Source organism: Diadema antillarum, unplaced genomic scaffold (genome assembly GCF_040938485.1).
Source record: "Diadema antillarum isolate AM-2024a unplaced genomic scaffold, OU_Dant_1.0 seq00000301_RagTag, whole genome shotgun sequence".
Taxonomy (NCBI): Eukaryota; Metazoa; Echinodermata; class Echinoidea; order Diadematoida; family Diadematidae; genus Diadema; species Diadema antillarum.
The window spans coordinates 1096288-1109997 of record NW_027271324.1 but is presented as its reverse complement, the minus strand read 5'-3'; the positions used below and the strand labels follow the sequence as shown (position 1 = coordinate 1109997).

General features: G+C 39.4%; 1 protein-coding gene across 1 annotated transcript; it reads right to left on the bottom strand.

Annotated features, from left to right (window-relative positions):
• Positions 1-1546: 1546 nt before the first annotated feature.
• On the bottom strand, positions 1547-12685 carry LOC139730329 (acetylcholinesterase-like). Its single transcript, XM_071641199.1, has 10 exons — positions 12524-12685; positions 11504-11680; positions 9408-9567; positions 8992-9069; positions 8563-8681; positions 6920-7087; positions 5900-6348; positions 5380-5574; positions 4416-4597; positions 1547-1665 (listed from the first exon to the last, which is right to left on the bottom strand). Exons 1-10 carry the CDS (start codon positions 12683-12685, stop codon positions 1547-1549), a joined length of 1809 nt encoding a protein of 602 aa, XP_071497300.1.
• Positions 12686-13710: the final 1025 nt, after the last annotated feature.

The window sequence follows — 13710 nt, the reverse complement described above, 5'->3', positions numbered from 1 at the left end:
CACATCTCGAAAAGGACTACGGAAATTTGTGATAGGGCCTACATTTCATGCAATTCGAAGTGTATAAGAAAGTGAGGTATTTATTTACCGACAGTCTTTGTAGATCAGTAACTGTTACACTAAGTATGATATTACAATCTGTTTTAAGGATGCAAAAATTGATGGGATTATGAATTGCTATCATTGCTTTTAAATTTTTTGTCATATCTCGTTGACTCAACTGACACATTGATCGTTTATTGCGAGATGAAGACATAAAACACGAGCAGGTTTATTTAGTTACACCAGATATCTATAGAGCTGTCAATGGCTGTTGCAGCTCGATCATTGGATTAGATCACGGGCAACCAGTGAATCCCTGGTTCCTCCGAGTTCCCTACCTTGGTTGTGCCCATGATATAGGCCCACGCACTTTATCCTCCTCTTATAGTCCTTTGAACGGGACTTGAATTCGTCTTTCAAATTAATTGATTGAATTAAATCAAGTATTCCACTCAAATCAAATCAAATCAAATCAAATCAAATCAAATCCATGTCATACATCATCTCCTTCATACATTTTATAACGCACGGACGTTAAGTCCAAGTTGGTGTTATATAGTTTTGACAGTTATATTGTAAAGAAATTCTTGAACCTCTGCTTGCATTTATTACTAAATTGATTAAGATTCTGTGTTGTTTAGATGTTGATTGACTCAGAAAACCCCATGGATTGTACCCACTGACCAAAGATCCCGGCACAGAAGGGGTTGACCAATGTTATGTCATGTAACGTTTTACCAACTTCATTCAAAGTGAACAATTCGATGATGAATATATCTAAGATTACTAGCGCATAACTTGATAATCAACTACACTATTGACTAGATTAGTGACAGGATCAGTAACTTGACAAGAAGCATTACAAAAAATGATTATAGTAAAACTCCTTCTAAATAGAAAGTTGAAACCACTCTCTGTGGTTTTCAATGATATTACACATATTATATTAGACCTACTTGTAATCGAAGTAACGTGACAGTCCTTGGAATATTCTATAACTATGTTCTTAACACATACTTAAACACACAAACCAAAATTTCAACACATATATTTTAACTTGATAGGCCCTATTGCATACAAAGAAGACAATATCAGCTTTAATTTATCGTTCGTATCTTTTTTTTTATTCCTTGATTTGCTGATGCATGTGTGTGGTTTAAGTTCCATCACAATCCTTTTGCATTTATTCTCAGATTCCAACTTTCATGGATTGTCCCCTATTTTCTGTACGTTCAATATTCTATTATGCTCACTAGCTGCATTCGTTATCATGTATTATTTTAATTTGTTATACTTGATGTATTTTTCATTGAGAAATATGAAAAAAAAACTGAAATTGAAATTAAAATTGAACTTGAAACTCTTCACAAGGTCATAATCATGACAATATTATGATAATACATCCTGCATGACATTCAGTATTAAATCATGGTGTTGCTCTCTTGTCTGTGTGTCTCTTTCAGTTACTAGTATTCAGTCAGTCAGTAGATATATGAGAGGCCTCTTAGTTATTGCAGGTAGCCCCTTTCTTGTAATCCTCAAACACCCGCTGCCATTCTACCATCTCCCCCTTCCAGTCGTTGTAGCTTTCCCGCCATTCTCTCTCCTCGTCAGCCATGCTGCCTGCAATATTATAGACAACATAAAAAGCAATATAGTATCATGCTAAATTTACATGCAAACATTAACGATAGTGCTTCTAATAGCTATAAGCAAAATCCGGTTATAAAGTTTTCTGTATTATATCTTGAATTAAAGATTTTTTGGATGTTATCATGATTGACACTCCATGGCGTAGTATTAAAATGGTGACACTCTCATTCTGCAAATATACGCGCAAAACGATGTCACCAAGCAATTACGACATATCAACGCATTTCTGACATCGTGCGCTATTTCGTATCGTCCCTCTGCCTCTATGAAATGTAACAATATCCAACAAAACAATTACAAAGTAATTTCTGACATCGTGCCTTGCTTCGTACGGTCAATTCAGGATCCCCCACAAAATAGATTCCATCACATATGACCTTTCGCCTAACTCGTATATTTATGTCTCCTTTTTTGAACAACCAGAACAGAACAACCACCAAACAACAAAAGAAAGACGTAACCAATCGCAAGAAGTATCCGGTAGTCATCCCCTATATTGTCAGAGGCAATCAGCAGGATTTTCAAGAAACGTGGTATCTCTAAAGCAATGAAGCCATGTAACAAGCTTAGGGACATACTGGTTCACCTAAAGGACAAAATCAAAGAAATGGACAAAGCACAGGGAGTGTCTGTCGTCCCTTGCCGTTCTTGCCAAGCCAAATATATCAGGGAAACCAGTTGCAAATTAAGTCCCCGAATTGACGAACACAAAAAGGATTGCCAAAAATTGGATGGACAATCATACACACGATCACATAGGGCATCCGCAAGCCAAACATACAAGTCTGCCATAACTGACCATGCTGTGAAGGGAAATCATGTCATCAACTGGGAGGGGTCGCGGTTATAGCGAGAGAGAGCCAGGACCTGAATAGACGCATCAGGGAGGCCATTTGGATTATAAAAAGAACCCCCCGCAACATGAACCGGGATGCATACCAATCGCAACCAATTGCTGATTGGCGCCAAATCATAAGTTGCCAATTAGCCATTGTTTGAGAAAGATGACAGCCCGTCGTCGAAACTGTCTCAGGTAAATACTACTTTTGGATGTGTTTAGAGAACTCTTTACCTAAACAATGCTAAAGCCCCCGTTCCACTATCACGATTTGGACCCCGATCTGTCCCGATCTAGCAGATCGGGAGAGAGCGGCAAAAGCGTACGGGGATCGGAAGCATCGTAGCAGCAGCGTGTGGAGGTCGGGGTTGGAGCGGGCAGTTTTTCAGATCGGGAAGAAATTTTGAACCGGTTCAAAATTTCTTCCCGATCTCCCCGATCAAAATTGACATATTTTTAATCGTACGGCAAGCGGGGAGAGCGTAGTGACAGCGTAAACGCAGCGGGGAGAGCGTAATGACGGCGTAAACGCAGCGGGATGAGCGTAACAAGGTCTTTCTGAGCGTAGTAACATCGGCACAAGAACGGGAAGTAATTTTAGCTGTAATTTTCGAAGAAGAAGAAGAGATGAAGAAAAAGAAGAGAAGAAAGCAGCGAAGCAGCTACCCAAAAGGCGAAGAAAGAGAGATTGCACGTGATGCTGAAAGAGGAGGAAGAGGACATAGCAGAATTTTGAAGAATATGAAATCATCTACAACTGGAGGAAGACGGACTATAAAAGCAAGGACATCAAGAAAAATCCTTTGAAAAATCAGCACGTCTTTGTTTATACAATGCATTGCTGCAAAAGAACCGTGAGTTGAGGAGGCTCTTCAAGTTCAAGTTCAAGTTGATTTATTTCACTTCCAACAAACAAATAATAAAAAATACAAAGAAAAGCTCATATACACAGACGTCATGAAATCAGTACTACAATGCGATGAACAGAATAACATTGTAAAAGAGATGCAGGCAAATTATCAACAGAGATACAAATAACAGTTACGTCACTGTGGTAAATGCATACAAAATATTGCTGGAAATGGAGGGGACTGCTAAAAAGCAGAGCTTGTAGTATTAGAATGCAGTCCCCTCATAGAGAAAAAAATATAATTGCAAAAAACAACAACAACAAATTTCCCTAAGCGGTAGCAAAAAAAAAAAAAAAAGACAGACAGAGTAATACACACATACATGCACACATACGGACGCACATTAACAAACACATGGCGGCTCTCTTGTAAAGAAAAAATTGATGAGAGGATAGAAAGATATAGTAGTGAAGAAGGTAGTAAGTCCGAGGTGGACAAGGGGGGGGGGGGGGAGGGGAGAGGAGAGGAGAGAGAAATGGTGGGTCATAACCTGGACACTGGAGGCACAGAAGCACGGGCTCGCTGATGAAGAAAGAGTAGTGAGAATAACGAAGCAACAACAACTTTGAAAATCAAAAGTAAAAAAAAAAAGAATGAATCTTCGAAGTCCACAGTATATTTCTTCGGTTCTGCATGCTAATAAGTTGACTGACTGCTGACCCACAGTCGAATCGGGGTTCATCGGGGCACATCGGGCACTTTTCAGCTCTCTGAACGGGGTAACAGCGTGATAAGATCGTATAGATCGTTCAGAGCGTAGATACAGCGTGCATTGATCGGATAACATTGGCAACATCGCATTAACAGCGTAGCTACATCGTTTTAAAGCGTACCGGCAGCGGCAGAGATCGCAATGTCTAATTCCCGATCATCGTAGTAAGAGCGTAGCAAGCACTTGGTAGTCGTAACTGCAGCGTACTCAGAGCGTTCTTAATTTTGTATGATAAGTTGTGGCGTTGTGTCTGTCTTACTTGTAAAAATCATGAGAGAAGGTACGTAGTGATTCCAGAAGCGACATCCACTCGCTCTAGCGGCTCTGCCCACTCCCAGTTCGAGGGATAACTCTTTGTGACTGAGCTCAGGGATGGTGTAGAGAGGCCAGAAATCTTCCCCGTCTCCATGGGGAGCGTACTCGCTGGGTCTGCTGGGATCTCTGCGTTCAGTTACACGGCAAAGAAACATGATTCGTATGCATTCACGTAATTACAAGAGAGGTTATTCAACGGTAGAAATTCGAAATCAACCATTTCTTCATGATCAAAGATCGGTAAAATAGGCCTAGATCGTAACATTACAAACATGGATGCCAGTGGCAAGATTGTAGGTAATCTTGACCATGACCCGCAGGTCTTCTACCTTACACCCCGTCAACTGTGTAAAAATCTATACATGAAAATCTAGGCCTATGTAGCACACAACGGTCACAGTTTATAAAACATGCAGTCGTAATACAGTAGCACAATAGAAAGGCGGACTATCATTCCCCTGTCTTCTGAGAGAGGTAAGCCAAGCGTTCTTTCTTCGTGCCAGAAATATGAAAATATTTTGAATTCCCTTTACATTATCTCTATATCGTTGTCCTACTGTGACGTCAAAAATGGTTGGATTCTTCTTTTCCAGCGCAGGCGGTACCAAAAGTTAAAAACTTCTTAACTTTTGAACATGATTACTAAGTATAGTCCGACTTGCCTCAAACCACGCTGGGGTGTTCTACCAACTCTTCTTCTCATGTTAACCCACACCTGTTAACTGAAAAAAAAATAGATTGTAGCACATAACATTTATTATCATTTTGCAATCATCCTCGTGAGCATCGAATTTTCTTACGCCTAACTCATTCACGATGTCTACATTCGAAGTTAATCCAATTGCAAATTTGATAAGAGCAAGGAGAAATGAAAATATCAAAATTGGTAACTGTAACCAAAAGCTTACCCTGATTTTGCAAAATTTGTCCAGAATTGCATGAATTTCACGGAGAGGGCGTTTTCTTCCGCAGTCATATTGTGTGCCTTGATGTTGTACAGCTCGTCTATGAAAGGTATTCCAAAGACAAAAGTCAAGTCTTCTCCATGGCCAGCACCAAGCCACGGGGTAGAGGGGAGGCTTTCTCCATACTGAACAAAGCTCCTGGTTATGGATATGTCACGAAAAGAAGTTGATACATCTCAATGGGTTACAAGGAATGATTATTGAATTAAATCAATAAAAAGGTTGGACATGTCACATAAAAGTAACAAGGGGCAATTAAAATAAAACAAGTATCCAATGCCAGCTTAACATTGCAAAATTGTCTATGAAATACGTGTTGCAATTGGGACATTCTGATCATATATTATCGACAATAAAAAAGGCGAGGTGATTCTCGAAGACACACACATACACACACACATACACACATACACACAAACCAGCCAAACGTTTTGGCGCTAGAAGTATAACTCCGACTGCGTACTTAGTAGGCTCGTGGGTCATGAAGTATTTGTAAACCGTCCCTCCGTCGCTTGCGTGTTTTCTGATTACGTAATCCATTGGGGCGCCAAATTCGATGTCGGTTCCCAGATCGACCACGGCCCGAAAGTAGTCCGCGTCCGGGTCATCGGCGATGGTCCAGTCAATGTACTCCTGGTTGGTGGAATCAACAATGATATCATTGTTCAAACCATACCTCCTGAAATAATTTACGACGATGAAGTCGAATGTTGTGCGATCGATCGCAGGCGGGGTTGGGCTGCCGATATAGGCAGGTAGAAAGCCGAACGGAATCAAAGTCCCCTCGTCTTTGTTGAATCCCGCGAGTAGCGGTACCTTCGCAAAGTCTCCCATCTCGTACAGGTTCAGAGGAGTGTCTTCCAGAAATGTGCCGTCAAGAGTAACTGGGTAACCGAGGTCGAGATTATACAGCTGTTGAGAGACAGCGGAGATACCAAGGACACAAAGAGAGAGTGAGAGAAAAGGGAGGGAATAAATGATAACAAAATTGTGACAATACCTATCCTTACACCAGTTGACACACGGCACTGGACCTTGAGGGTTTATTACGTCACTAACTAATCTATTTCGTAGGCGCCGTGGCCAATTTTGAGACATTGGTTAAATGCATAACTAAAAGTAGTATGCAGCAATTTCGTAGCTTTCTAATTTCTGTTAATAACCATATCTAATATTCATATTGATCATGAAGAAAATTCTTCTCATTGAGGACAATAATGGTTATATAATTTGATATCCACGTCTGTCTGATAGAGAAAATAATATTTGTGTTTCAATGTATATTTTCTCAAATTAATATTGCCAGGTAGTTATTTTGAAACAAAACGTCACTAATTTTAACAACCCGTTTAGTTTATTCTGCTATGAGGACGATACTTTAATTAGGTTTGTAAAGGTACATGATTTTGAACGACGTGTACGTCTTGGTTGCAAATCAAACATCACCGACAATACAACAATGTGTTTACCGTATATAGTTTACCTCATTGGCTTTCGTTCCTAGTTCACCAGCTTCTTGGAGTTTTAGGCAGGCGACTAAAACTTCGGAGGTGGATGTATCGCACCCGAAGGCGACCCCCAACTCTCGGGACAGCCTCCTTTCCCTATCTGGATCGTGCTTAAAGGCCCAAGGACTGAAGGCACTGCCGCTCTGTTTCAGAAATAAACAGACAAATAAAAAAGACAATGCTAAGTCAAAGACTGTTCGAACGGAAGCAGATAGATGTCATGTGATTTTGGGCTCATTATTCAAATGAAAGAAGGAGAAAAACTTTGATCCCGTTGATACAGTGTTGACTGCAACTAACTTTATTTAAATATAAAAGCAAGGTTCCCACTTTGCGCACCGTTGATATTGCTGTTTTACCAGTTCATTTCTATGTGTTTCGATTCATACGTACGAAGACATTCACACGCACACACACACATGCTATAGTATATGCATACATATGAATTATATACAGCGTATATACACACAAAAAAAGTAAATCCCCTTGATTGGAATAGTTTTCCTAATTAACGAAAAAAAATTTGCGCAAAATGATCTCGCAGGGATATTCATAAGCTTGACTATAAACCCTTGTGTGAAAGAATGATCTGTTCAGTGATGCATGCAAGAGTAACAAGGACGAATTAAAGACAAATGGTCATTTTTCAAAGGTTGCAAGTGTCCCATAATATTGTGACCTTTTTACGACTAGGTGGACATAATCTTAAGGAAAATGGTTATGTTCAACCCTCCTGTAACTGCAAAATCTATACAGCTTATATATTCAGTGAAAGAAGTAACATATCTGGGGCCCAATGCATAAAACTTACCATTGAATTTTAATGGTAACTACCGTCAAAATTAGGCGTCACAGCCAATCAGCATCAAGGATTATAGAATTTACCGCTGATTTGAAGACTTACCGCTAGAAAGGAGCGGTAAGTCAAGCGGTAAGGGTTTTATGCAACAGGGCCCTGATCTTGTTACTACCATTTAGGAGACATGCTGTGTGAGCATTACAGGGAGTAGTTGTACTGTGCTTGAGTATAATCAGTGGAACTTGTACTGCTATTGTGGCATAAAGAGGTCAAATAATGAATGATGAAAGAACAACAGACTCCCTCGAAAACATTTTTTTTTTCTATTTGAATGACCATTTTGTCTTAAATCTGCATGCACTCATGCAAGACTCAACGGATCACTCTCATCAGGCAGGTGTCAGGGGCGGATCAAGGAATTCTGTAAAGGGGGCGCAACTAGTATTTCTGGTGCCACTTCCGGGGTTCATTTTTTTTTCTTTTGTTTTAACGATAAATAAAGGGGACGTGCGCCTCTTGCGCCCCCCTCTGGATCCGCCACTGCTCATGTTCACACAAAGGTTATCTAATAACTGGTAGGAATGTCTCTGCTTTACTCAAAAGCTATTCTTTCAAAGGTCATGTCTGTTTGATGAAGGGGGAGTTACTTTTTGTTGTGAGTTTAACTCGCTTGTATGAGTAATGGGATCTTGGTCTGATAATTTTGTATCTTCGCCCGCTACTTTTTATCAGTCATTGGTATTCAATGGTAATGCTCGTCTTTGTTTTTATTCTTTTGCTTGTTGCCATTTTAAATTTCAGTTGGACTACAATACTCACCTGTAAGATCGCTTTAGTAAAGAAGCGGCTGCTGAGTTTGGAAAGGAGGTGGAAACTGACGCACGCCGACCCGGCACTTTCCCCAAAAATCGTGATGTCATCTTTGTCACCATCAAAGGCTGGAACAGGGTTAAGAGTAGACCTAAAGGTGGTTATTGATGGATGATTTTTTTTTAGTGAGGGTTTGAGTACAGGACATGCTTGCAATATATGGATTAAATTTTGGATTACATTGGATTACATTTACGCAGTCAAATCTTAGCTACCCCGTAAGACGGGTTTTTTGGTTGGCTGTAACTATCTATACATTGATGTTTCAATTTGCTTATTAGCTTTGAATATTTCTCCTGCCAGGTTTATATTGAGATGAAAATCTGTCAATCAAATTGAATATATCTTTTAGGGATGAAATTGTAAATAAGTCCATACCCTCGATGTTGTTATAAATCCATTCCAGTGCAGCGACCTGATCCAGCATACCATAATTTCCTGGTGCCACATCGTCCTCTGAAGAGTCCAAAGATTAAATCATGATTAAATGTAAACTGAACAACAGCCGAAAAAAGAAAGTCACATTGGTCTATGAACACAGGAAATAAAAACAAAGTGCATTACCTATGACAAGGTATATATATACACACACACACACACGCACACACACAGAAACGCAGAACATGTATCTGTTTTCATTCAACGTCAGTTAGATAGGACAAATGCAAAAGAAACAAAAAATGTTCACAGAAAATTCAATAAACTTAACTTTCCTTTTCTACACTAAATTCAAAAATAAATGACAACAATCCACTTGCCCATATGCAATCATCAAAATACTTAAAAGAGCGCACCTGTTGAAAATTGTCCGAAGACTCCTACGCGATAGTTCATCGCCACGATTATGACATCACCAACAGTGACCAATGGGATGCCCCAGTAGTCATACGTCATGGCCGTTCCACTCCTGAAACCTCCCCCATGAATCCACACCATCACAGGAGTGCCAGGTTGCTGCATGATCAAAAAGCATATGAATGACGTCACTTCTTTCAAAAGTTTACAATGAGGATGAGCAGCAGGTATGAGACACGTAATTCCACATTAAAGGGACATTCCAGACGATTTTCGTAATTTCACATCATGTAGTACATAAATCGACAACTCCATGTATAGATATGTGGAATTTATTGTGGTTCATGAGCAGAGAAACAATACTTTGAAAAACCTTAAACAAATTACACTGAACAAGGATGCTGACATAGGAGGTTCACATATTTCAGAAATGTAGCAGTGTAATTTCATTACAATACCGCTTGCTTGCGAGTTCACCTGTGTATAATCTATGCATGCCTTCTTCTTTTGTTCTGCTTCCTTGAGCCCCAACTCATGCATTCTTATGGTGACTCTGCCATGTCATCATCCTTGTTCATTGCAATTTGTTCTAAATTTTGAAAATATTCTTATTCTTCATCCCAATTACCACAAATTCTGAAACTCTGTCCTCAGTATAACTAATTAATATTTGTTCAAATGTAAAAATCTGAAAATCATCCGGAGGTCTCCTTTAACTCAATACATTCCTTGTAGGCCTATATACCGCGTATCGTACATATTATCAGAGCAAGAATATGGGAGTATGAAAGTAGTAGGCCCTATAGAATATGAGATCGCTGCAAGAATAAAATGAGAAATGAGGAAAGTTGACGTCACTGACAATTGAAAGGATGTAAAAGACACAAAAAATAAACTTAATGTCAATGTTATCTAATCAGCTTTCTTGCTAGTCTATCAATTATGTAAAAACCTATTTATTTTCTATGCAAATTTTAATTTGTTAGTTCATAGTTATTACAATCTCTACTTGTTATTGTAACTGAAGTGTTATCATAATTTAAGTATAGTCTTTTCAGCGGATTTTTTTTTTGTTATCCTGAGGGTTCGTCAATCCAAAATGAAATCAAGTTCATTAATCCAAATGTGCGTTAATCGAAAAAAAATGGAAAGAAGTTGCAAATACTAACGAGTCTTCGGAATGGCCGGCAAACCTATTTCCTTTCCAGATTAACGAACCTTCAGTCGGAATGACGAACCTTCGGAAAGAAGAACTTTATTTCATTTTCAGATTAACGAACGTCTGGAATATAAAATTTTAACTTTTCATTCCTTCATATTGCTCACTTCTTAGTGTGCAATTTCCCTTTAGAGGGATTTCTCTGTAAACAGCGCAGAAACAATGACAGCGCTGAGTAAATAGGACCCCTACCGACGTTGTAGCATTCGTTTCTGTTATACAGTATGTTTCATGACAGAAATGCATACAAAAACATTGTATCAAACTACATGTTTTGGGGTTTATTAAAAACCATTTGTGAAAACTACTGTTCATATTTTCTCACCTGTTCACTCTTCGATGTCTCTCTCCCTATATCTTAGCCTGTAAAGACTTTAAACCAGCTTTAATTTCAAGGTGACTGGTTACAGAATGTTGACTTTTTATTGTACGTGTACTAGCTAGGCTACCTGCACAGTCAGTGACAGTGTGAGTTCCTGATCGTTTGTTTTGTCCTGTTATTGCATGAAGTATACAAGAACACCATAAACCAATGCCGTCCATTTCATTAGATTGATAAGTCAAAGGAAATGTCGAGCACTTCACTTGTTACAAGAGGGTGTCATTGCATTATTATCCCACTATATCTGACATAAAGAAGCGTCACAGATATACGCAAGAATTCTTACTCTTTTCAGGCGTGGTACATTCCATCAAAATGAGAGATTCACGTTGTCACTCTTTCACTGCTGATGACACGTTTATGTAAGATATTTGACTCTTGCATCGTATTCTGTAAATAGTTCTTACCTGGTAAAACATATGGATATGCATTCACGTGTATAGGTGTTTTTAAGTATGTGTTTTCTTCCATATCGTGTACTACACGGTAATTACCCGTTGGCTAGGGGCATAGATGTTCAAGTAGAGACAGTCCTCTGACACAACGGGGTAAGCCTCAAACGGATCTTGCTGACAGGCCGCCGAGAACTCGGTAGCATTTCTTTCACCTGTCCACGAAGCCTTTGGTAGTGGAGGAGCGAATCGCTCTGGAGGCTCGGCAAAAGGCACTCCCTGTATAAATGAAAGTTAGATAAACTTGACGTCATTTTATCCATGTTCACATAATCATGAGATAATGTCGCGGTGGCTCCCTAAAACACTGTCATCTGACAAAGACAATGATGTAAGGTTCTCCTCTCAGCTATACAAAATGCATGCACCGTATATACCAACTGATTTTTCTTCTTTATAGACAATCATAAGTTAGTTCGATGGGAAAGAGTGAAATATAACGAATACAATAGTGAAAGTTGGATCAAAATTGACTAATTCCTGCAAACAGTTCTCTTGCAGTTGATGAAAATACGTATAAGAGTGAGCTGAAGATGTCATCGCCTCAAAGTTTTCCACTGGTCATGCGAAAAAAAAATGGTGAAAGTTCATCGTTTCTTTTAATCAAATAGAAAAAAAATGATGTCATTCCTGGTTGATTAACTTCAGACTAATGATTAGTCAGATATACGGGATTTCAGACTGGTTTGTAACTGTGCTTAAGTGAAAAACTGAAAATTTCGCAATTTTATGTACAAATTGTAGCAAGTTATCAAGGGATGACAACATCACTTTACTGTTTGAAAATGTTATATTGACTGTCCCAGAACTGTTTCCTGAAAAATTAGCGAAACTTCGAAATGTCAGAACTTCCTTATTTTCATTTTGTCTTCATTGTTGTGCTAAAAATTCCTTACTCCATCTTTTAAGACAACCTTTCATCTACACCAGACTGCCGGAATTTCCCTTTTCATTACAAAACTTGTTTTAGCTATTTTTCCCCAACTAAGCCGGAAGGCGAAGGCCGTGTATAAAGAAAGACCGTCTGTCGGTTTTATATTGTACTGTGTAGTGCTGACTTACCAGAAACAGGTCGACATCGCGCGTCTTATTGATGAACGTGTCTTCACTAAAGCGGACAGTCTTTCCGACGAGGATTCCCTCATTGACTCTCACTCGAGGATTTTGTGCACCCACCACCTCGAGGACAGTGAAAATTGCCAATGCAATGAGAAATGTCTTCATTGTACAATTTGAACCCGGTTCTCTAAGCTATAATCATCGCGTGAGGCACAACAGGTGGCGACAGAGAAGTACACCCACAACCTCTTGAGCTGAGTTCCTTCAGGCAGAGTCAGCTCCAATGCTTTAATACATTGTTTCAATAAAACAAGCGAGAGAACTAAAACGAAAAGATTGAGCCTGAGCTTTCTACAGCCACACCCTGGTCTTTACATAACCGCGTAAGCAAACACAGTAAGAACTACACTGTGCGTCCCATGCTCAACACCATGGTCGCAGATCGGCGCCCACTGTCCTGACGAGCCATGATCGCCTATCGGGGATTATATACCTCATATATAGATTCCTCTCATCTGATTGGTTAAAAGTGGAGTCATGAAAATAGCTGTGCCCCATTTTTTGATCAAAATGACGTCATGATCTTACTGTGCCCGGGGCATAGAATCATCTGTGCCCTGTAAATAGGTTTGGAGACAGTCGCAACCCCGCACACATAGATCGCTCATAATTATGTACGCGCCAATGATACGACCGCCGCGCTGTCGATCAGCTTTGATTACGAGTGCTGTAAAAGAGACTTGTTTAATTCAGGTAACCTTTTAATCAATCAGATAAGAAGAATCTATATTTTCGGTATATAAAACAAATAATGACATCTTGATATTCGGGGCACAGTTAAAATTATGTAGGCCCTCGGTGATGTGAGAACCATAACTATGCCCTCAGCTTCGCTTCGGGCATAGTTATGGTTTTGACATCACCTTGGGCCCATTATTTTAACTGTGCCCCTCATAGCAGTCATTATTTGTATACTAGAACAGCGCGAAAAAAACCCTGCTCATTCAAATACTTTTGGCACCATTACATGTTACACCCCCCCCCCCAAAAAAAAAAACACAAAAAACAAACAAACAAACAAACAACAACCACAAAAAACTGTCACTGGTATAATGTTGTAATCGTAGTAGATTAGCATAGCCATCATTTGCACTTAGAATCAAAGGATGCTTACTGAGGAAATGTTTGAG

Excerpts from the sequence above, each read along its gene's own strand:
- LOC139730329 (XM_071641199.1), bottom strand. The coding sequence starts at position 12,685 with ATGAAGACATTTCTCATTGCATTGGCAATTTTCACTGTCCTCGAGGTG. Across the intron at positions 4,598-5,379 it reads ACAAATTTTGCAAAATCAGG|AGATCCCAGCAGACCCAGCG; the intron begins GTAAGCTTTTGG and ends AACTGAACGCAG. Across the intron at positions 1,666-4,415 it reads TTCTCTCATGATTTTTACAA|GCAGCATGGCTGACGAGGAG; the intron begins GTAAGACAGACA and ends ATAATATTGCAG.